Source organism: Microplitis demolitor, chromosome 4, assembly GCF_026212275.2.
Source record: "Microplitis demolitor isolate Queensland-Clemson2020A chromosome 4, iyMicDemo2.1a, whole genome shotgun sequence".
Classification (NCBI taxonomy): domain Eukaryota; kingdom Metazoa; phylum Arthropoda; class Insecta; order Hymenoptera; family Braconidae; genus Microplitis; species Microplitis demolitor.
In genome coordinates this window covers 20546616-20571940 of record NC_068548.1, presented here as the reverse complement: position 1 = coordinate 20571940, position 25325 = coordinate 20546616, and the positions used below count along the sequence as shown (strand labels likewise).

The 25325-nt window shown below is 26.9% G+C and overlaps 5 protein-coding genes and 1 long non-coding RNA gene across 6 annotated transcripts; 3 read left to right on the top strand and 3 right to left on the bottom strand.

The window, feature by feature from the left end:
- Window positions 1-2070: 2070 nt before the first annotated feature.
- On the bottom strand, window positions 2071-6725 carry LOC103581020 (G-protein coupled receptor Mth). Its single transcript, XM_008562994.3, has 7 exons — window positions 5790-6725; window positions 4735-5032; window positions 3831-4071; window positions 3404-3715; window positions 3025-3215; window positions 2754-2931; window positions 2071-2675 (listed from the first exon to the last, which is right to left on the bottom strand). The coding sequence occupies exons 1-7, from the start codon at window positions 6393-6395 to the stop codon at window positions 2252-2254; spliced, it is 2250 nt and encodes a 749-aa protein (XP_008561216.1). The 5' UTR covers window positions 6396-6725; the 3' UTR covers window positions 2071-2251.
- A 636-nt stretch (window positions 6726-7361) lies between these two features.
- On the top strand, window positions 7362-9781 carry LOC103581021 (ATP-dependent Clp protease proteolytic subunit). Its single transcript, XM_008562995.2, has 4 exons — window positions 7362-7802; window positions 7886-8020; window positions 8801-9191; window positions 9533-9781. The coding sequence occupies exons 1-4, from the start codon at window positions 7764-7766 to the stop codon at window positions 9676-9678; spliced, it is 711 nt and encodes a 236-aa protein (XP_008561217.1). The 5' UTR covers window positions 7362-7763; the 3' UTR covers window positions 9679-9781.
- An 83-nt stretch (window positions 9782-9864) lies between these two features.
- LOC103581023 (protein limb expression 1 homolog) lies at window positions 9865-13504 on the bottom strand. Its single transcript, XM_008562996.3, has 4 exons — window positions 13103-13504; window positions 12779-12964; window positions 11973-12310; window positions 9865-11890 (listed from the first exon to the last, which is right to left on the bottom strand). The coding sequence occupies exons 2-4, from the start codon at window positions 12933-12935 to the stop codon at window positions 11486-11488; spliced, it is 900 nt and encodes a 299-aa protein (XP_008561218.1). The 5' UTR covers window positions 12936-12964; window positions 13103-13504; the 3' UTR covers window positions 9865-11485.
- Window positions 13505-13739: 235 nt separating this feature from the next.
- Window positions 13740-14276, top strand: LOC103581024 (uncharacterized). The gene is made up of 3 exons (XR_549628.1): window positions 13740-13928; window positions 14057-14137; window positions 14227-14276. It is a non-coding gene; the product is annotated as an uncharacterized LOC103581024 (long non-coding RNA).
- A 1137-nt stretch (window positions 14277-15413) lies between these two features.
- LOC103581025 (uncharacterized) lies at window positions 15414-20612 on the top strand. Its single transcript, XM_008562997.2, has 4 exons — window positions 15414-17334; window positions 17645-17743; window positions 17827-17965; window positions 18046-20612. Exons 1-4 carry the CDS (start codon window positions 15584-15586, stop codon window positions 20104-20106), a joined length of 4050 nt encoding a protein of 1349 aa, XP_008561219.2. The 5' UTR covers window positions 15414-15583; the 3' UTR covers window positions 20107-20612.
- Window positions 20613-20633: 21 nt separating this feature from the next.
- On the bottom strand, window positions 20634-24980 carry LOC103581026 (cyclin-dependent kinase 2-interacting protein). The gene is made up of 6 exons (XM_053738791.1): window positions 24656-24980; window positions 24377-24594; window positions 22872-22980; window positions 22458-22787; window positions 22174-22341; window positions 20634-22103 (listed from the first exon to the last, which is right to left on the bottom strand). The coding sequence occupies exons 1-4, from the start codon at window positions 24678-24680 to the stop codon at window positions 22591-22593; spliced, it is 549 nt and encodes a 182-aa protein (XP_053594766.1). The 5' UTR covers window positions 24681-24980; the 3' UTR covers window positions 20634-22103; window positions 22174-22341; window positions 22458-22590.
- Window positions 24981-25325: the final 345 nt, after the last annotated feature.

Sequence of the window (25325 nt, the reverse complement as noted above, 5' to 3'; positions counted from 1 at the left end):
TACTCTACCATTACCTCAGTATATAACAAAATAAAAGATATAAATAGAAAATTGCTATTTAAAATAAAAAATAATAATGACGTATTGAAATAAAATAACGAAATATATATATTTAAAGACTAAAGATTATATTTGTAAAATTCATTAATATATAATAATTAATTATAGAATTGTATTATTATTTTGATTAAATAATAATAAGGTATTCAAAACCACGGGCGTTTCTTATTTTGACATACAGAAGTTAGTATCCATGTATTTTTTTCTTTTTTAACAATTTGTGCCTGTTTATGTCTTGGATGTGTTTTACATTCGACGAACCATCTTCCCTCGATGGCATAAAGGTAACAATCTTTACAACGACGATGAGGTCTAGGTTTGTGTTTCATACCACACGTGTGGCTTAAAGTCGGTTGAATTGGTTGCAATAAATTTTTCTTACTTGAAACAGATTCATAGATTTTTGAATTCGTTTTCGTAACAAGACATTGAGTTAGACCATGGAACTGCCTGGTACTCAATTGATTAGATTCAATTGAGGTTATCCGGGAAATTATTAATGACGCTCCTCTTTGAATAGATTTAAATAACAATTGACAATTCATTTTATCTGAAATAATTTATAAATATGTTAATTAATTTTTTATTATCGTTTTATTTAAAAGTATTGTTGTAATAACAGTGACGATAAGTCTGAACATGAACTAAAATTACTAACCTCTTTAAAGTGCTGCTGAATTACAAATGTGGTAACAACTGATTATTTATAAATTAATTATTCATAAAAATTTATTTATTTTATTTTATTAATGAAACATATTATTTATTAATTAACAGCTTTAAAGTTTTATTTAAAACTTGTCTCACAACATAACAAAATTAAATCTCGAGGGTAAAAAGAGCAATCATATTTTTTTTATGATACTGAAGTTGGCTGACGTCTAATAATTTTTGAATTTTTTTTTAAACTGATAAATGATAAAAAAAATATTTAAAAAAAATTACACTCATATTTTTTAAAGTTTCTGCATGTGCATATTTTTAGTTTTTTTTTTTATTGGATTTGTTAAAAAAAATTAAAAAATTGTTAATTAACACTTTAGGAATAAGTATGAATGTAGCTGACAATTGTAAATTTAACAAATTTTTAAGTATGTGAATTAAATGTAAATCGAATAAAATTAAAAAATGCGGATTTATAGAATTTAAAAATCTGTAAGTGTATTATTTTAATTTTAAAATTTTTAATTGTTTAACTCGTTCATTAGAAATTCAATATTTGTCATACTTCAGGAATGAGTGTGAATGTGGCTGACAATTGTCAATTTTTTAAATTCTAGAATAAATGAATAAAATGTTAGAGTAAAAATTAAAAAATGCATACTTAAATAAGTGCAAAATCCATATGCGCATTTTTTTAAAAATTTCATCATTTTAATTTATTTAAAATTTATAAATTGTTTCATATCTGCTACACTCACACTCATACTTCAGAGTCGTATTTTTTTGTAGTTCAAAAAAGAAACGTGTGGGTGTATAATATATACCCATATACATATACCTGTCAATGTTGGCTTTTGCAAGTTGGAGAAAATTAATGATTCTGAAAATAACAGACATTAAAAAAATATAATCCTTTTAAATAAACAAATAAAATACTTATAGAAAAGACTTTTAAAAATTACAAATCAAAAACTTTTAAAAATCATGAGTGTGATGTAGCAGATACGAGAGAACTTATAAATTTTAAATAAATAAATTAAAATAATGAATTTAAAAAAAGGCGCGTACTGATATTTCAATTATTTAAATAAGAATTAAAATTTTTTAATTTTTATTCTACTTACATTTTACTTATTTATTTCATAATTAAGAAATTGTTATTTATCAATTATACCCACTCACGAAAATTTTTTTTGAGGATATACTAAAAGTTTTTGCATTGTAAGTAAGTAGTTTATTGAAATATTAATTGCTCCAAAAGTAATTAAATTTAAATAAATAAAAAAGTTTATAGTAATTATTGCTTTTACTTTATTGTTAAAAATCATTTTTTTTTTTTTTACAGAATCACTAATTAGTAAAGAGTAAGTTTTTATATAACTTAATATTAAAAAAAAGCTAGACAATTCAAAAGAATAATACATAAATATAAAATACTTAGATATAAACCACAGCGCATGTTGGGTTTTCCATTATTTAAAATTAAACTAAAAGTTAAATTAGTATATACATATTAAATTTTAAAATTTTACAAAGTTGACTCTGCGGTATTACTAGAACTGATGGTAGTGATGCTAGTATTGGCGTTCGTACTGTCGTTAAAGGAGTCATTAACAGTAGTGTCGCTGATAGTAGTAGAAATAGTAGTATCGGTGATAGTAGAAGAACTAGTAGATTTTTTAATTTTAAATCTATTTATAAAACTGGTTATCGATTCGGAAACTAATGATTTAACTTTGGTGTATTGAGCTTTGATTTTAGTACATGAATTCTCTTTTAAGAAGACGAAAATGCAAAGAATCATACCTTGCAGGCAATTATAGACATCAAATGCATAAAATGTTTCAATCTTCCACGGAAAATTCGGAAAATAAGAGTTAATAAGAAAAGAAAGTATTTCGATAAGCCAAAAGATTCCCATTAAAACTAAAAGCTTTAACGTGAGTTTTAATCTGAAATGAAAATTATCGATTAATATATAAATATTTTTTTCTACATAAATTTGAATGACAATAAATATAAATCCTTACTTTGCTCGGTCCTCTTTTAGTTTTTTTTCTCGATCGGATGCATCACCATATTTTGTAACATCTGCCTTAACACTCCCATAACTACGCATTGTTAATATGAAATATATAGTATTAAGCAATACTACAACAATCATTGGTCCATAGAAGAAGATGATTTTACCTGAATTTCCGTACTTTGCTGTAAAATAAACGGATAGAATTTATTTATAATTTACTTTTAATTAAATTAAAATGATAGTTTTATAGTTTATTAATATTAAATATTACGTACATGAAAACCAACACGAATCTGTGCCTATAAGAGGACGGAAATCTAGTGGTATAATATCTATGTTGTCTACGATGATAATCGAAATAGTTACTACCATTGCAGGAACTAATGCCCAATAAGAATAACGAATGAATTGTTTCCAATGCGCTTTGTTTTTACCCTTGTTGAGCTTAATTACCCCATTGTAGCCTCTGTAAATAAATAAGATTACAATGTTAAGATCCTGTATAAAAAATCTTAGATTCTTATAGCCGCAGGTACAAGGCCTTCATTCTTATAAAAACTCTGTGGGAATTTATGAGAATCTGTTGGATTCTACGAGATTTTCTGAACAAGGAAAGGATTTATATGAAATTATAAAATATAAAATTAGACTTGCCTAAATGTCCACCAAATATCGAAGCACAAAACATGAAGCCAAGAAAAAGCAATAAGGTATGCTGCTGTGACAATATAACCGAGAGGTTTACATACTGGGGAATCTAATACATAATAATCATAGTTATATTTGTCTTTTAAAATTAGAAATATCATTACGGCATGACAAGCGTATGCAATAAAAAGACTTCCTATATAAGACATTAAAATATTGCCATGAAGATTTTGTATCGATGGTTGTAACACATACATTAAAAATGTCACTATTAAAAATACGCAACTTGTCAGTTCCAACGACGCATTTATTACAAATCTGAAAGTAAAGACATAAAATCTTCAATATGGAAAAAAAAATGTAAAGGCAGAATCAAATCTTGCCACTTTGTAACAATTAATATTAGTACTATTTATTATTTTAAAATTACTACCGTAGTGGAAAGCGCTCTGTCTCTGGTTTAAATCTTTCAAAACATATATTAGGATACAATCCATCGTCATAATTATTTTCATACGCCATTTCCAAACAATAAACATTCGGATCGTAAAAAGTATTGGAATTCGATATATAAATATATCCATGTAAAGTAAAATACCAATTCTTCTTTGGTTTCATTACTGGATACATACGGCCATGGTTGCAAAATGGAATCCCAATCATAATACCGTAATCTAATAAATTTAGCAAATATGTTTTAGTGTTAAAATTATTACGATTCATATCCATTTTTTATATATAATAGGAATAAGTTCACAATTTCTTTGATAGGTGTTATAATTAACGTTTATTTATAATTTCTGTACAACATTTCGTTGGTTTCATCATGTATATTTTTATTGTCTTGATATCTACTTGTCATAATTAACTTTGTAAAAATATTTTTATTATCGTCTTTTTTAATAATTATCAGTAATTTGTTGTTGAAAAGACTAGTATACTACTCTGTCTTAATTATTTTTTATTTTATTGACAATTAATGTTTAATAATTGAATATTTGAAAAAGTCGGGAAACCGACGAAACGTTTTACAAAGATTGTGAACTTATTCCTAGTATATATACTTTAATAATTATACACTGTAAAAAATTGGAAGTAAATTCGTATTTTATTTTAATCCGATTTCACTCAGAGTTCCGGAGTTTTAAAAAAATTCATTCTGCATACGGAGTAAATTCGGAGCTTGTTTTTCAGCGAAAAGATTTCGAAGTGATCTGGATTTTTTCTAAATCCACATTCACTCCGGATTTAATTCACGTCCACTCAAATTTTTTACAGTGTATATAATTTATTGTGATTTAAATATTATATTAGAATATTAAAAAAAAAAAAGTTACCAGTAGAATTTAAAACCTCTGGTGATTTTGAGTTATTACGAAAACTTTCAATGAATGTTTTTATTTCAGTGTGAAATTCTTTACGAGGGCCTTCGTATGTCGAAAGTTTCCGGCATTTATGTTTAATCCAAGCTTCATCTTCCGGGCAACACTTTCTCAAACAAGTGTTTTCTGCACAGTATTTATCGTCACTACACGCTCTTACTACAATGATACCAGAAGATAATTCAAAGTCAAAGCATGCATTATTTTCATTAACAGAAATTTTAGTCTGACTATTCTTCGATTGAATCAATGCCTACGAAAAACATAAAAAATTAAAAGGTGTAAAAATTTTACATGGAAATCTTAAATATAAAACTAGTTTTTTCATGCATAATTAATTTTCTTTAAATTCAAAACAATATTAAGTAGATATTAAAATATTAATATTATATTTTGAGTTCAAAGTACATGATTTATTTCTAAAGTAAATTAATCCTGTGTAAACAGAATACTTAAGACCTTAAGTACATTCTGAGTCACTGCGAAGCAATGTCAGGTAATTGCTTCGAAATGCAGATATATATTTGAATTTATAATGCTCGCCGATCATTAAATTTACGATATTTTACACGAAGAAAAATGGACTGAAGAAATGTACGAATTTTTATTATGTTGTCGATCAAACTTAAAACAGGAAATTAAGTCTCCAAAAAATTGCTATGCTGCATTACAAAAAATTTTATATTTTCTAAACGTATTAATTAATTGTAATGGAAATTATTTGTCTTAATTAGGAATTACAGTAGAGAGTAAAAAATTTTTAGCGGCTGACAATAGTAATTATATAGTACAGTATAATATTTTGGCGACTCAAGTTCCTGTTAAAAGTTCGGTTGACATCATAATCTAAATTTTTACATTTTTTGTCACCATTTTTCTTCGTCTATCAAAATACATTTCATCTAAATAATAAAAAAGATTAATGAGGAATATTTTACGATAAAAATATGAGTTCTCATGTACTTGAGAACAAAATTTGAAAATTTAATTAGTAATTAAATAAAACATACCTCTGAAGTATCGCTATTAAGAATCAGAGTATCATTAGCTGCACTAATGATATAATCAATTAAAGAGTAATTACAACTTGGGGGACCTTCTACTATTGATAAGAAATGTATATTCTTGTTAGAAAAGGCACGTAAAGCTTTAAGAACGTCGAAATAATTTGAGGAATCAGAAACACATTCTCGAATTTTAGCATCATAGCGTTGGCCATGAGGACAACATTTTCTAATGCTCATTGATTGCGGATCCGAAATTTCTTCATGTGCTTGATTGCAGTAATGAACAAATGAAATATTTGTAAGATCGTCTCGCACAAGATCAGTACAGGCAATTGCTGATTTCGATATCGTTGAACTCTTGTCCTTAAATTCTTTCAAATCCGTGAAGGTATCATTTGAGCAGTCTTCGAAGAACCCAATTATCCAATCGCCATTTCTCTCCTCATAATAATCAGATGAATTTTTATTTTGAGAAATATAACACTTGGAATTCTCTTTAATCGGGAATATCATATTTGGCGGGCAACATTTCTGTCTATTAATGACACTGTCTACACTTATCACATATATAAAAATCACTAAAATACGATATATGTCAAGAGAGCGCATGTTTGTTCAAATTATATTTAATAAACTCGTAAAATTCACCAAATAAATTTAATATTGTTTCTAAATAATATTTTTTTTTACATTAATTTATATTTATAACTTTAGTTATTATGTTAAAAATTAAAGATAAAGATATCGAACATGACTTTTATCAGTTTATGTTAGAAATTTTAATTATTAAGTTACCGTGTCTATCCATCGAAGTTAATTGTCGTAAAGCAACTGATAAACGAAATTTGAAAAATTTAATCGAAGGAGATTACTGCTTGTAGCAACAACGTCATCAATTTACCACCACTATTATTATCATATTTCTGCCTAATATCTTTCATTAGATTAATAACAGTATAATTGAAAGGTATATTGTCGTGCATGGCTACGAAGAATTTTATTATTTGCTCCACCCTCTGTCAATGTAACCAATGACAAATCGGTTCCATTGCTTTAGAATATTTGTTCCTTATCACCTGCAATTTTTCCTGGTAAAAATTTACAGGTCTTTGGTCATTAATTTATTTTAAATTATTGTGATAAATAAATTATTATTTTTGTGAATTTTTTCCCAGTCATTACGATTAAATTTAATCGGATTTCGATGGATTTGAGTCGGTAAATCGTTATTTTCATCATGTCTATCAAACGTGATTATAAAACTGCTTAAATTTTATATAAATTTAAAATAAGTGTAAATGTAGCAAATATGAGACAATTTATAAATTTTAAATAAATGAATAAATTAATTAAAATAATGAAATTTAAAAAAAAACGCGTATTGGTTCTTTAATTATCTAAGTACGCATTTTTAAATTTTTATTCTTCTGACATTTTTTTTTATTTATTCAAAAATTTAAAATATTTTCAATTATCAGCCAAATTCACGCTCGTAATTAAATTATTAAATTATTAAATTATTTTGTAATAGACCAAAATTAATATATAAAATACTAAATACTTGAAGTTATTAGTAGTATACATCACTGATAAAATTTTAACCGCGAAAATTTGAAATCACTTTAGGATTTGCGGTGGCGCCAAAATACAGTTACTATTATTATTATTATTATTATTATTTTACATTCTCGATTGCTTTACTTTATTTTGAATGGAAAAAATATAACCGAGTTCATGTGTCAAATATATAAAATTGATAAATAGATGACACCAAGTGAAAATATTTTAATTTATTTTATTTTTGTAACATAAACAAAATAAAAATTTAATTTATTTTATACTTTCTAAAACTTTACTCAATAATAATAATTAAATTTTAATAAATTTAATTTAATTTGAATTCAATAAAAATAAAGGACATAAAAACAAAACAGATTTTTATTAGTCTATTGACTATTAATTTAATATAAAAAAAAAATGTTGCTCAGGAAAATTGGCAATTTTTTAAATACAAATGTATGCAATTTTACAATAATATGATTTTATAAAAATTTAATTTTATAACCTTAAATAATATTTAATAATTTTTTATTTTACAGAACCATGCTCGAAATATTATTTCAAGAAATTTAGGTTTAGTACCAATTGTAGTTGAACAAACTGGTCGAGGAGAACGAGCTTATGACATTTATTCAAGATTATTAAAAGATCGAATTATTTGTCTTATGGGAGCAGTGAGTATCAACAAATATTATTAATTTTTTACTTAAAATAATATATATTTACCGATTAATGTGAATGTAACTAATAAGTGGCAATTTTTTATATTTTTGAGTAAATAACTAAAATCTAAGTAGAATAAAAATTTTAAAATGCTTAGATCAATGAAAAATTACTACTCGCGTTTTTTTAAATTTCATTATTTTAATTTATTTATGAATTGTCTGATATCTGCTACATTCACACTCATACTGATTACACTTTTTCTAGTGTAAAAAGTTTGCGGAGTAAACGTGGATAAATCCTGAATGAATGCGAAGCAAATGACTATATTTATTTGATCCCTTTGAAGTAAAATTCACCCTGAAGAGATTTATTTTAATATTGCAACTCCGGTTCAGAGTAAAATTCTTCGGTGAAAAAATAAACTCCTCACTTACTCCGTATGCGAAGTAATTTTTTTTCAAACTTCGAGTGACAGATTTGAATAAAATCCGAATTTACTCCCGTTTTTTTACAGTATACTTAATGTTTTATAATGTGCCCTAAATATTTTCATTTTAAACTTTTGTTGTTTATGTCCAGTTTATTCAGTATAACTCTAATTAATTAACGGGAAAAAGGACACATGTGCAATTATTTTTCAATTTTTTATCAACGTTTCGTCACCATTTGTGACTTCCTTAGGGCTCAGATATTAGTGACGAAACGTTGGTAAAAAATAAATAAATAATTTCACATATAAGTGTCCTAATTGCCCGTTAATTAATTAGAATTTTAATTTTATTTTATAGGTAACAGATGATGTTTCATCGTTGGTAATAGCGCAATTACTATTTCTGCAATCAGAAAGCAATAAAAAGCCAATTCACTTGTACATTAATTCACCGGGTGGAAGTGTAACAGCAGGTCTAGGAATTTATGATACAATGCAATATGTCCTTCCACCAATAGCAACCTGGTGTGTAGGTCAAGCCTGTTCAATGGCAAGTTTATTGCTGGCAGCTGGTGCCCCTGGTATGAGACATTCACTTCCCAATGCAAGGATTATGATCCACCAACCTTCTGGAGGAGTTCAAGGCCAAGCCACTGATATCCAAATTCAAGCGGAAGAAATTTTAAAATTGAAAAATCAAATAAATCATCTATATGTGAAACATACTGGTCTTGATATTTCTAGAATAGGTATGGTATTTACGCTCAAAATTCAAGAGCTAACTTGATAAAATTTTAAACAGTATTTAAAATTTTTTTTTATCAATCGTTTGCTAAAATAATTAATTCTGATTGTTATGTGAATTTTTAATTTAATGCAAATCAATTAATTAAAGTCTGGTTTTTTTTTAAGTTACTTTTGCTTCGGTAATGAGTCTGTTTCTTTAATAAATTTAAATAAATTTTAGTAATTCAGATTACTTTTAAATTGAATTTTTTAATTTTAAATTAAAATTCTTAAGTTTAATTTCATTATTGCGACTAATCAAAATTTTAAACAATAATTAATAAAATAAAATAATTAATTACAGAAAATAGTATGGAGAGAGATAAATTTATGAATCCATCAGAAGCTAAAGAATTTGGAATAATAGACACAATTTTAGAGCATCCAACACAAGAAAAAGATGATAATAGAAGTTCGCCTTCGAAAACTGACAGTGCAGTTGATACATAAATGAATGTTGTGATAAAATATAAAAATAATAAATTCAATGTTTTATCAATTGTTAATATTTAATACAATAACATAAAAATAAACATCGTTATAAACTATTTAATTAATTAAATTTAAAACTTTATATCAATTATAATTTGAATGCAGTACGGATTGATTTGTGCATTCAAAATTTTTTTTTTTTTTATCAAAAAATAACATATTCGATTTTGTTTTATCAGTATACAAATATTAATATTTTACTCAAACTAACTTACTGTCTTATTAAAAAAAAAAAACGTAATGATATATCACGTGTCAAAACGTTTGGCAGAAAGACAATAACATTTTGATATCAATAAAATGGAAGAATGAATATTACACTAGATATTTATCACACAATATTCGCGAGATAACACAAGATTTTATAAAAAACAAAATAAAATAAAAATAGACAATCTCGTGTAATCAGTTACTTAGCCTTCCCACGTTTATTATATATATATTTATTTAATATCTAATACCTATATCTAAATATATAAGACACGATAAAAATAATGAATTAATAAAGTATTTTAAAAACAATATAATTGCTATAATTAACTTAACTTGGTTGGGCAAGTTAGGCACAAACATTAAGCTCGCGAATTTAATTAATCAATGCCCAATATATAATTATAACAACACAATGACAGTGGAAGACTTTGTTTAAAAAGCGGATTCTCGCGACTCCACAATTGCTTTAAACTTTCTCTTTTATATACAAATTATTTATTAATTAATTTAATCAATTAAGGACATTCTAAAACAGTGCTGCCAATTTTTTAAAATTATCCATTTATTTTTATCTGTCATAATTGCATTTAAATTTTATTAATTAATTTAAAAAAATTAAAACCTTTATTGAAAAAAGGGCAGTTGCAATTTCGCCGAGGTTTAAAATTTAAAAAAAAATTGCAGTTGTTATTAATTGGGAGTTGAATTAAGTTAAAAAATTTTAATTATAAAAATGACATGAAGATTTTACTGAAATTTATCTTTCAAATTTCGTTTAACCTCAATCCTAATTGATATCAACTGTAAGTAATTTTTCAATTAATGCTTCAACTATTTTTAATTCATTAATAAAATTTATTATTCTTACAGCAGCTGAGTTATTGAAAATTTTTAAAAACTCGAGGCAGTCTGCGAATGGCCTTAAAATGTAATTTTATTGTTATAAATAAACCGATTAATTACATTAATCTTTTGTTTAATTAATTAATTTTTTTTTTTTTTTAATAACGACACTGGCCAAATAATTTATCAATGAAAATTAAATTCCTAGCGATCTAGTATTTCAATCCCCATTTTATTAAATAAAATAATAATAATAGTAAAAAATAACGCGGAGATATTTAATAAGAGTAATTAAAGTGATAATAATATGCAGTAACTCAAATAAATTTAACGCCTTCAAATTGTAAAAATAATTCTCATCTCATTGTAAAAAAAATAATATAATTTTTAGTAAAAAAAAATATATATATATGAATAAATAATTTACTAAATAAAAAGATTTCATTAAATTTTCTAATTGAACTTAAATTCATAAAAATTTTCTAAGGTTGTCTAAAAAAAAAATTTAATGTTATTAAATATTCATGAATCCTAATTAATAAACGAGAAATATTCGATGAGTCGATGTAGCTTGTAAATTTCTGCCAATAATGAATTAATTACTAAAAATAATTTCAATAACCGCAGTAAAACGTTAATTAAAAATGCTGATTTACTGTTATAACCGGTTCAATAGTCCTAATGAAAAGAAATAATAATAATTTAAAATTTACTGTGGACAGACTTGAGCATGAGCAAGCATGAGAATATCTTTTTTCTCTTTAGGGAATCGTAATTCACGGCCAGCAAGTCTAGCAGTCTCCAATTCTCTCTCAGCAAGAGCAAGTTCCATAGCAACAACTCCGCCACCATTTTCGTGTTCCCTAGCAACCCAATCAAGTGCCATTTGGCTTCGCATGTCATCATCAAGAGCACGATGGCTGTAATGAGCAACGACTTCTTGTCTGCTGCATTGTCTTTCTCTCATTGCTTTTAATGATCCATTCCAATGCAGCAATTGGAATACAGTCATCAATTCTTGGAACTCTAACATTGTTCTGCCACGATTGCACTCTAACATAAAGCGAAATGCACCAATACCTGTATTAGGATCTTCCTTTTCATCTCCGCTATTCTACAGGAATAAATAAAAATTGATAATTTTTAACTGTCCGTAAACAAATAAACAAATCATACAACACAAAATAGTATTTAACCTGTGATTGACCATTGGAAGTCGAGGCTGGTTTATTAAAACTAGCTCTGGCCTCGGCGACAGCTTTCTCAATAAAATCATCAGTTATTTTCCTCGACGGATGTTCATTGAACACTGAATTCATCAGTGCTATTTTAGCAGCTGACCTACGTGCTTCGGCTTTTGTTGGACAACTTTGAAAGCTACCAAAGCAAGAACCACCAGGTAGTGTTACATAGCAAACATATGGAGGGCTTGCACCAGGTACTGATTCATAAATAACCAATGCGCCGTTTCTTAACTCCGTACCTCTACTTTGTTTCATCTGCCAGAACTCTTGCAATGCCTCCACGACATTAACTAATCATAACAAAAAATAAAAAATATTTCAATGTAAAAATATAATGATCCTCAAATTTACAGACAATCAACAATTTGTTTATTTTTTTTTAACAAATCAATTACAAAAAAAAAAAAAAAAACTAAAAATATGCACGTATAGAAAATTCGAAAAACTGTAGGTGCAATTTTTTCTTATAAATTATTGCTTTGAACAAAAATCAAAAAGTTATTAGACGTCGGCTAATTTTAGTATCATAAAATAATGATCCTGAAATTGATACAATCAAAAATTTTCAGTTTTTATGCAACGAATAAATTATGAAAAAAAAAAAAAACTAAAAATAGACACATGTAGAAAATTTTAAAAACTATGGGTGCAATTATCTCAAATATTTTTTTTTTACAATTTATTGTTTTGAAAAAATATCAGAAAGTTATTAGACGTCAGCAAACTTGAGTATAATAAAATATATTTAAAAATCTTACCTCTTCCATATCCTTGAGTATGTTTAGCAAAACTATTAACAACAGCATCAACAGCTTCCCGAAGAACTTGCTTAGCACGAGCATCAACCAGGTCTCCAGAAACACCCATACTTTCTGGTACTCTCGTTTTAGTTTTAACTGGCATAATGCCCTGCATTACACTTCAACAACTAGCAATCATTTACCCTGCAATCAATAAAATTAATATGACATTACATAATAATACACAAATTCAAATATTAAATAATAAATTTCATCATAATACACAATTATTACCACTATTTAATCATAATAATTTACAAGAATTTCTTTTTTTTTACTCACAAATATTGCAGAGACGATGCCCTCAATGTCGTATGTATTTTTTTTTATTTTTTGTCGTGCACTCGTCGAGTGCACGAAATTGTTGCGACCGATGATCGAACGATTTATCGATCCTTAAAAATATACATATATATAACGCGTGCGTTGTTTATTATTATTATTATTTATTATTATATATTTATAAATATAAATAGTAACACAATGTTGACAGCAGACTTAGTGGTACCGTAGTTACAATTTTGGATTATAAGTTCAGCCCACCTGCAGAGAGTCCACACGATGCTGAGGAATTCGCGTAAATTACTCTCTGTTACTCTCTGATCGGCGCACTGAGCGCTGCAGGATCAAATTGCAAGACACATAAAACGCGTTTAATGGCCCCGGACCACTGACGATTTCCAGAAAACCAGGGCCGCTGTCACATTTCCTTGTGCCCCACTAAATTATGATACCGAAATTAGCCGACGTCTAATTATTTTTTTTAAAAACGATATATTAAAAGAAAAAATATTTGAAAAAATTGCACCTGTAGTTTTTTTAATTTTCTACATGCGCATATTTTTAGTTTTTTTTTTTAAATTTAAATAAAATTGTTTAAAAAAAAATAAAGAAATTTTTAATTGTCTTCTAACTTCAGGATCATACTAAATTTTTAAATTTTTGTCCGTCAGTGGAAACTGCTGTCTGTAGTAATAGTAGTAGTAGTAAATTCAAAATTATTCTCTATAAAAAAACGGCAATAAATTAATTAATGATTCAAATATTACGAATATTCACTATCATGAAACTAAAGGCTTCTTCATTAAAAGAAAAGTTGAATGATAAAGTAAGTTTAGAAATTAAATAAAATAAAAACTGCATGAAACTAACTTGTGGTTTTATAATTTGTTGGTGGATATTAAAATGAATGAAATTTTTGAAATTTATTTGTTTATTAATTTTGAATTTTCGCAGGTTGATGGTGCGTCCCTGACACCCAGCCCTGCTAAATATCAGCGGTTCTCCACCCGCAAAACTTGGACAGAGACTTGATCGGTAACGACGAAACTACCGGACCTCTCTACCGGTTCTCACGATCTCTCTCTCGCTCGGACTTGTTTTTTTAATTTATTTCTTTTGTGTAGATCACGAGCAGTAACCAGACAAACAGGTGACAAGCGGACAAAGACCGTTGCTGGTATTGTCATTCCGTATTATTGGAATCATTATACTGAAAATATATAAATATGTAGTTGATTATTTTTTTTAATGGAAATTAATACTATGGAAATTGAAAAAATTTTTTTGATAAATATTTATAAATATTATTGAAGTATTTTCTTTGCTTTTTTTTTTATAGATACTTGATTAATGGTGGAGAAAAAGTTATTTTGTTTTGACATGGTTTGATAGATTATTTTGACAGCATAGCTACTGGTTACATGTCCATACGAGAAATTATTATTCATATATTATGTGATGTCATGGGCATACGGGTATATGATATTTTATGTTGGAGCCCTCTAGAGACACAAATGAAAAAGGATTGGAGACTTCAATGCTCACATTTTTTACTGTCGTATAAAAAAAAACATTCAATAAATAATTCAATTTAATTCTTGTATAAAAAAAAATTTTACATCATTTTTTTTTTTTTTGTTTTTTTTTTATAATGATATATTTTGATTTCATTTTTTTATTATAATACTTTTTCAAAATTTAATTTTAAATTAAATATTTTAAAAATTATTAATCACTGGCATTGTTAAATCTCATGGTTAATTATAAAACTCAGTATTAATAATTATAATTAATAAAAATAAATGTTGAGAATTCAAATTTAAAAATCCCGCATAAAATAAATAATATGGAGGCGGTAAATTTAAATGCCAAAGTAACAAATTGATTTTTTTTTACTTACCTCCAGTATATATAAAAAATTTCTACAAAATAAATATGTTGATAACAATATAACGACATATATATATATATATATATATATATATATATATATATATATATATATATATATATGAAATTTCCTCCATTCTATTCTATAATTTATTGTTTTTAAAAAAATGAAAAATTATTAGACGTCAACTAAATTCAGTATCGTAATAATTTTTTTATTTTTTTTTCAACAAATCAATTACAAAAAAAATATGTTTTTTTATAATTTATCATTTTAAAAAAAAATCCAAAAATCTTTTTTATTTAAAAAAAAAATATCAAGTGTGGGTAAAAGAAATTTTCTCATTACCGGCTAAGTTATATGAAGTAAGTAACAAATATAAAAAAAAATATACAACATAACCAAACAACTTCACAGGTATCTGATGTTTTCTGTTTGCGCGAAAACGTGTAAAAGTAACTCTATAAATATATAGTTAAAAGTAAAATAAAAACCAACATCATAAATAATAAAATAATAATTTAAATAAATAAAATGGTGGTGATAAAATATATAAATAATTAAATAATAATTAAAAGTTAAGTATAAATATGGCTGAAATAGCAAATTCGTCAGTATTTACGAACGGAGTTAATTGTAACACCACAGATTTACTTCAACGTGCATTCCAAGAAGTTATAAATGATGATGACCATGAATTTGTAACATTTTTAACTGACGGTGATGTTTCGCACACAATTCATCTCACCCAAGCCCAGGCTGCTGAATTGAATTTAAATTTTGAGGTTGACTCGTGTGCCGATGATCAATCTGATGATTTGAGTTATCATCAACCAGCGCAACATCAGTTTCAAAATAACGGACTAAATGAATACCAAGATACCCAAACTAATAACATTAAATCCACAGCATCACCTGGAACACCTGAGACAATTGATTACGAGACTGCGAGATGGTCAATTGATAACAAGTTAGACGGACATGATGCCGACAGTGCCAGCAAAATGATAACTATCAATGATATCAATAGTCCAGGTGGTAAATCAATTGATTTAATTCATGAATTTGAAAATAATACCCAGACAAATGTCCAGGCCTTGTTTGCTGATTCAGATTCTTCTAAAAAGTCCGATCTAGATCCTAGCATAGCTAATAATTTCAACGAAATCCAATTGACGGTTGATGGAAGCAGTCAGAATTATCAGGCTCCAGTTACGTCATCTGCGACACAAGTTTTGCAAAAGCTACCAGTTGTATTTCCATCATCGCAATTTATTATAAAACCAGTCCAGACAATTTTGAAAACTGGTAAAAGTATACGACTAGTTTCTAATAAATTAAATACTGGTGATAATACTCCTGGTAATTCTTCTGATAGTAGTCAACATCAACAAGTTAATCAAAATTCAATTCTACTTCCCAAAGTATCAACTTTACTTACTTCTCATATATTTAAAGGTACGTCTGTTGCTTCACAAATCGTACATAATAATTCATTGTCTGCGCAATTATTAACTCCACAAATAATAACCTGCGATTCGTCAAATCAACGTATCAACAATTCCACCAGCTGTGCTAATAATAATAACAATAAAAATGGTAATAATTTAATAACAAATGGCGCGAGATCACAAAATCTAGGCAATGCACAACAAATACGTTTGCTACCACGTGTTGCTGGTATCCAAGAAGACAATGCTCAACAATTTACAGCAATTAGTAAAAGTACGGAAGTAATAAACGGGAAGTTGACGTCGGCTAATAGTTTAATTAGCAACAATAAAATATCCACGGGGTTGTTTACATCCAAGACGGTGCAGTTTTCTCCGCAAGTTTTAAAAGCCGGTGGAAAACCAACGGCTGCAACCAAGCTGCCGATAAATTCAGCAAATTCGGGGATAACTTTTCAAACTGGTACGCGTATCAAAACGCAGCATACTTTTAAATCGGTTAATCAGAGTGGGTTGTTGCAACGAAATAGCACTTGTGTGTCTACGCCGGTTTCGATACTTAAGCCGCAGCCAAAGGTGGTGATTCCTAAGCAGAATATTGCGGCAATTAGCTCACAGAATGTATCTGGTGCATTGAATGGTGGTGATAATATACAGAGAATTGTTAAAATGGTACCGCAGAGTTTGTCTGTGAATAATATTAAGCGCGTGCAGACTAATGATGCTGGTAAGAAACCAAATAACTCGGTATTGAGTAAAATAAATAATAAAAAGTCGAAAATTATGGGAACGCTTTCTTCAGTTACTGCTGGACAGTCTGATTTAGCTAAACCATTAGGTTCTAATGAAAATCCTATTCAAATTGTTCAACAAGGTCACACTTTTCATAGGTATATATATATATATATTTTTTTTTTCTTTTACCATCCTGGTTAACAGACATTTAAAAATATTTAGATTTTTTTTTTTCAACAAATCAATTAGAAAAAAAAAAAAAAAAAAAAAAAAACACTTATAGTTTCTTAACTTTTCTATATGTTTTTTTTTTTTTTTTTTTTTTAATTGACGTTGAAAAAAAAACAAAATCCTAAATTGCTAATTGTCTGTTAACTTCTGGATCACTAATTTCAGTATCATGTATTTGTTTTTAAATTACACTAATATGTTGATCAAATTAATTATCGAAATTTTATCTTTTAGCTCACAAAAATTAACGCAGTCACAATTGAAACAAATTGCTCATGTATTACAGCAACGAAGTCAAGAGTCTTCTATTCCAAATGAAAAAATAGTCTATAGGTTTGTAGTTGTCAGAAAAATTATTATTATTATTATTATTATAATAATTAATAATTTAAAAAATATTATTTGGGGTTTTGTAGAGTCGTATTCCCAGAAGAATTAGATCTGAGGATTAGAAACCCCATGAATTTGTTGAAAACTCGTGGTGGTAAGCGAGGCAGGCCTAAAAAGAAACCAACAAAATCTATAATAGTAGAAGACGACTCTGAGGAAGCGAAGGTAGAGTATTTAAAATATGAAACTTGTATAAAAAAGTTTTTCTTTGGGAGATAAAATACTAATAAGTGTAAATAATTTAGGACGAACGAAAGAAACACGTGGCGCGAACACGTTCTGGCCGACTGTCTCGGCCGCCGAAGCATATCGTGCGTGACTACAAGCATCTCCATCATCTAGATTTTATGGAACCCGATTTAGATGATTCTGACGGTGGGTACAGCGACTACTGCGTCAGTACTGATAAGGTTGACTCCGAAGAAGCCGCCAAGGATCTACTGACTGGCTACGAAGGTCCTAAGCGTAAAATATCTGATCACTTCCGCTGCCCCACATGTAGTAAAATTTATTTAGGAAGGACGCGGATGGCCAAGCACTTTGAGTTACACCCAGATCATGGCAGTCCTGAGCAACTTCCGCCACTGACTGTGGAACCCGAGCTAAAACAGTCGCCGCAGTATCCCCAGGATCAGTTTAAACGCAAAGGCAAAAGACGTGGTCCCTGGGCTTACATAACTCCAGAAGCTAAATCAGAAAGACGACAAATAAAATTACAAGAAGCATTAGCTGCTTGTGATAGCAAAGAGATACTTAAAATAGCTGCTAAACCAGTTTTAAATGCGCAATCATTATTTGATCTCATGGTTATTAAGTCAGACAATTGTTTGAAAACATTTCTCAGCGAATTAAAAGGTTTAGTTGATACTGCGCGTGAGAGAGTCAGCGCAATGCTGTCACCGGAAAATGATGATGAAGATAAAGATGAACACGTTCTTGAATTAAATGATGATTTGCTGTGCGACACACTGGGATTGGCACCTGGTTATTACAACGTCAATGATGAAATATTTAAAAATTCAAATCATTTTTACAACACGTCATTTACAACTTCAACAGACGATGAGCCTCCAGCTAAAGTACCCAAAATAGACAACGATGACGGCAAAGAAAACATCGACGAGCGTCTAAATCACTTTGGCGACAACAACATTAATGTCAACGTCAACGTTTCTAATTTTCTTACTGACCGTAAGTTCGAACCCGTCAGTACAAACTGCCCAGAAGTTCTCACTGCATTGACACTGATGCCCAGAAACTCAAGCCCAGTTAATACATCAGACACTATAAGCAAATCAAACAACGTGTCAACAAAATTACTTATATCTAATCCAGAAATTCAAAGTCAGATCTTAGACAATCCTGGGTTTCAAAAGATTCAAATAAATACTTCGAAACATTCATTCAAAAAATTAGAACCCGCCAAAGATGGATTCACTCGTTTGAACGGCAGCAAATTGGACATCACCAACAGCCAATCATCAATGTCATCTTTGTCAACACTGTCAACCTCATCATCAGTATCAGCATCATCAGATTTTACAAAATTAAACGATAATAATTACGAACAATCTAAACTAGATAATAATTTAACTCAAGCATTTATAAAATTAGAGCCAATTCAACAAATTGGTTTTGTTAAATTAGAAAACGGCAGTGTCGGTACTTATCAGCAGAAAAACTCAACACAAAGTTTTAAATTACAAGGTAATAATTACACTGATAATACAACACAGAATAATTGTAATGAGAGCAGTAGTAATAGTAGTAGTAGTACTGGTAGTAGCAGTACTAATACTAGTATCAGTACCAGCAGTAGTAATATTATAAATACACAGACATTTACAAAAGGTTTTCAAAAAATAATACCCAAAATAATAGCAGTGTCGTCAGCAAATGACAGTACTGGTAATCAATGTATTGATAAAACAGAGGCATTTAATAGTAACGGTTTACAAACGATAATAAACGACAGCGTGGTACCGATGATGACAAGTAATTGCGACGGTAATTTATTTGTCGGTACTGATAGTATAGATATTAATAAAATAACAAACTATGAGCTAGATCTACTTAGTAGTAATGGAGTTATTGATAAAAATTTAATGATTGATGAAAAATTAGTTGAACAATTACAGCTGGTTGATCAGACACGTCTGGTTGATGAGCTGGTATCTGAAAGACTTAAAAATATAATGCCGGATAATATTTTAGATAGTAATTTAATAAGCAGTAACAGTAATTTGGATACTGAACTTGATTTTGAGGCACTGAGCGAAGAGTTTAATAGAAATACTAGAAGCTGATTTAAATACCTCGTATATATATTACATATTTTTTTATATTGTATACCTTTAAACTTATATATTTCTTACTCCATTGTACTTTATATGTAAACCATATAATTTATTATTATACAAGTGTTTTATTGTCTTCAGTATAACGAGAAAGAAGAAAAACATTTAAGTATCTCATGCATTCGCAATATTGTTTATTGTATTTATGAATAGTATATTTATAAGTATGTAGGATTTATTTAAAAAAAAATATTACTTATATATTTTTCAATAGCTATTAATTTTATTTTGTAGAAATTAATGATAAGCGAGTGACTATTTTATAAAGAAAAAAATAGAAAAAAAAAAATTAGAAATAAGTTGTGGATGTATATTAATATTAATATTGATATCGGTATAAATATCATTAATGATTAATAATTGATGAGGCAAATTAATGATACTGAAGTTAACCATGATTCTAAAGTTAGCAGACAGTTAACAATTTTTGAATTTTTTTTTTTTTTCAATAAATTAAGTACAAAAAAAAAAAAATGAAAAAATGCATATGTAGAAAATTTAAAAAACTACAAGTGCAATTTTTTAAAATATTTTTTTTTATAATTTATCATTTTAAATCAATTCAAAAAATTATTAAACGTCAGCTAACTTCAGTATCATAAGCTAACCGACGTCTTATAATTTATAAATTTTTCTAAAAATGTCAAATTACAAAAAAAAAATATTTAATAAAATTGCACATATAGTTTTTTTAATTTTCTACATGTGCATTTTTTTTTATTTTTGTAATTGACTTTGAAAAAAAAAAAAAATCCAAAAATTGTTAATTGTCTGCTACTTTATAATACTGAAGTTAGTAGATGTATAATAATTTTTGGATGTTTTAAAAAACGTCAAATTACAGAAAAAAAAATTGCACATATAGTTTTTTTAATTTTCTAAATGTGCATATTTTCAGTTTTTTTTTTTTCGTCGTTGGCTTGTTGAAAAAAAAAATCTGAACATTGCTAGCTGTCTGTTAACTTCAGGATCATGAAGATTTAAGTCTAAGAACTTGGAGCTAATGCTAATTCTGTAGATTTTTATTGAGCTAGTCCTTAGCTGATATATGTGACAAATTATTAAATTTAAAAATTCATAATTTAATTCTTCGTTCTTATTTTGTTTTTTTTATATTTAGATCTCAAATTAAATTATTATTGAGTTTAAACGAAATCTGAATTCGGAGTTTGAAGAACTTCATTTTGGACAATAACTTATTTTCTGTGTATATATTTATTTATATACTTTATACTTTATAATAAATAGGATAGTTGTTAAAATAAAAATATGAATATATTTTTCCGAATTGTTAAGATAAAATATTTATAAAAAAAAGTTCTGGTTATTTTTTATTTTATTTGGGAATGAAAATTACATTGGTTTGAAATACTTAAAATAATAATTGATACTTATGGTAAAAATAAAAAGTATCTGCATAAATTATTGAATTAATATCAGAAAAGTGAGATTTTGTAGTTATTATTATTTAAAAATTTGGTAGGCCTCGGTTTATGATTTGAAAAAAAAAGTTAAATAAATGTAGACATATTTTCATACTAAGAAAATATTCCATCCATGTAATCTATCATGGTTTAAACAATAAGTCATTTGTAAATATTTTCATAATCTATAATTTTTAAAAAAACTACAAACGCTCAATGTTTAATAAAAAAATATAAAACATTTATGTATAAAATATGCTTAAAGATGTAAAATGTCAATTCCATAAAATCTAACTTACAGGTGTTATAATTATAATTTAAACTGTCAATATGATTAAATAAAAAAAGTACGTTTTAATTATATATTTATTTTTATTTATGTAATTTTAAATACTTGGTCATACCTAAATAGCACACGGCTTTGTGGCATCAATAAAATAGAAGTTCTAGGCTGGTTTTTAACCATCGAAAAGACAACAAAATTTTGACAGCCATCAGAAATTTTCGTCACCGAAAAAATATCTGCTTAAGGGAGAAAAGTGTTTGAGATAAAAAAAAAAAGGATATTTTTGTGATTTTTTTTTCAGAGTACCTTCTTTATTAAAATTCTTAAAATTTGTGACATAATTAAGCACCATTCCAAGAATATTTTGCTAAATTTTTATGAAAAAATATTAAAAAATAAGCTAGTAGTAGTGGGGAGAGACACCTTAAAAAAAAGTCTCTTTGCCGTAGGTAGGACAACTCATGACTGCCTCATCTGAAATCAAAACGATTTTTTTGATACATAAGTTTATCTTGGATTTGAACGAAGGAATAAACAAAATATTCATTTTTGAATTTTTGTTAAAGGTGCAGACACAAATTTTTAATTACCGTTAAGACCAATATCTATATGTATTGTTTACATAAAAAACTTGGCTTTGATATAAAAAAAAATTTGTCTTGTCCTTTTAGAAGACATCTTAAAATTGTTTCTGTGCTACTTGGGAAATTATTATCTTAATTATTATCTGTGGCCTGTTTCAATGAGTAAAGATTCTAGTGTAGTATTCAAATTATGAGGTAACATTGGCTGATGGACCCAAGCCGCTAGATGTAACATTTTCCAGGAATCAGTGTAACCATGAGCGACATTTTCTAATATTGATCTTTTAAATCCAGCTTCTTCTCTATAGGCTTCGTAAATTTGTTCGACTGCTTTCTCTATTTAAATATTTAAATTATTTTATTAATATTAATACTTTAAATCCATTAGTCTCTATAATTTATTAATAGAAAGTTATTTACCGAATTTTTTAGTTGACCATGTTTTGAATAATTTATCATTACTGTTATGGATTAGTGATACTGTTTTTATTTGAGATAACGCACGATTTAGTCTTACGACAACTCCATCCTATAATTTAAATAAACATTAGTTTTACAAATTTTGTAAAGTGAGTTAATTATTTTTTAAATTATCCATTTAGTTTAAGTGATGAAATTATTTCAAGACTAATTAATTATAATAATTATCAGTATTCGTAATTTAAATATTAAAAAAAAATAAAATTATAGAGTGATGTTGTTAATATTAGTATTTAAATTTACCGCCAGTTTTTTATAATGATATATTACGCATAATTACAATATATATACAAATGAATAATTAATAAAAAATTCCCATGGGTAAAAATATGTAATGAAACTTTATAATCTGCATTGTCATGGGAAATTATGACATGTAATATTATTGCTGGGAAATATTGACTTGAGAAATTCGAAATATGAAACTTCTAAATTTGAAAAATTAGATTAGACATTAGAGATTAGAATTTCGAGTAGAAGTTTTGTAATTTTTATGGAAAAAAAAAAGTTTATCTAGGACTTTATATGGGCAAATTTTGAATTTAAAAAAGAACGTTTTCAAAATATATTTTTCAAAACGTATTTTTACGAATTTTTACTGGAACTTTTTGTGGATGTTTGTTGATTCTTATGGGGTCATATTCGTTTCTGATAGAAATTTTTTACAGGACAAGGATAAAGTATTAAAAATATATTTTCAAACATATGCTTTAAAAACGTTCGTTCATATAAAGTCCTAGTTAAATTTTTTTGACTCTGAAAACTACAAAAGTTCCACTTGAAGTTCTAATCTGTCTCAAGTTTAGAAGTTCCACACGTAGAACTTTTTGAACGCATTTTTTTTTACACGGGATTTTTTTTTTATGAGCCAACAATTTTCTTTCATATCAATATATGTTTTATTCCACTAAAATAATTAATTGATTATGATGCAGCTTAATATTGCAGCTGTTTCAATTTACTTATTTTTTTTTTTTTTTTTTTCAATAAATATGGAAGAAAGATTTATTTATAAAATGCATATTGATTTATTTTTCATTTGGCGGTCATTTATGAATTAAAAAATAAACTGTCTCCACATGATATTTTTTATTAATTTTTAAATGTATGTCTTGTATTAAAATCTCCTTCTACATTTTATCAAACGTATAAAATTTAAATATTATTGACTGAAGTACTTTGTCGTAAACTGATTCCAGAACATTCTAAAGTGATCCCGTGACAACTAATATCCTAATACATACTAAAAAAATAATTGCTACTAAAATAATTTCCTGATCAGTGAGAAGTTGTCAAATGGCTTGCCAAGAATTAGTTGGCATGGAACCAACTGAAGTAAATAATCATTTTTACCAAATTTTCTATGAATGTTTATCTTTGATTACAAGAATAAAAGTTACGTGCAACCAGACTATTGGTTAAATAATTGACAATAAAAATATTACCAATAGTTCAATATCCTTTTCTAACTGATCGCAAAGCTCTAGTATCTCTTCTGAAAATGAGTCATCAGTTTTAATTGCTGTTATTGATTTTATAATTGACAATCCGTGCAAGTGAATTCCATTCCATGTTTGAATATCTCTATGAATATCAGCAGCTAAGTCCTTGATGATTCGTGGGTTCCCGGTTAAATTTTTCTGTGGAGATGGTTTGGGTGACGCTAAAATATTTTTTTGTTTTTAATAAAAATATAAAGTTTATTTAAATAATAAAAAACTTACTTATAACTGGCAGAAATCCTTCCATGAATAAATTTTATTTTAAAATACTTAAAAAAAAAAAAAAAAAAAAAAAAAACTAACCTAACCTAATTTTTAAAAATTCTTTTCTATTAAAATATACAATAACAATTAAATTTTGATTAAGTTAATTAATTATTTTTTAAATACCAAAGTTTAAATAGAAATAATTTATAAATTAATTAATAAATAATAATGTGATAATAAACACTTTGAATTTCACTCGATTAATTTATCGAGATCAGGTGGTTCGATTCTATCGATATTTTAGATTTAAACTGCACAATCGATTTAAAGCCCAAAAATTCTGTTTGCAAATGAAACCAAAAAAATTTATGAGTGAATATAGCAGCCATGAGACATTTTATAAATTTTAAATAAGTAAATTAATTAATTACAATAATGAAATTTTAAAAAATGCGCGTACAGATTTTTCATTTATGTAAATATGCATTTTTGAATTTACATTTTATTTAATTCAAATATTTAAAAAATTCCTACTTGTCAGTTACATTCATAAAAATTTGACTTAAAAATTTTGAAAGGTTTTGTTAATTAAATTTACAATTAATTCAAGGTAATTATGTTCAATTTTATTATTTACTGATAATTTTTGTACATTTGTTTAATTTTTGACTCAATAATAATAATA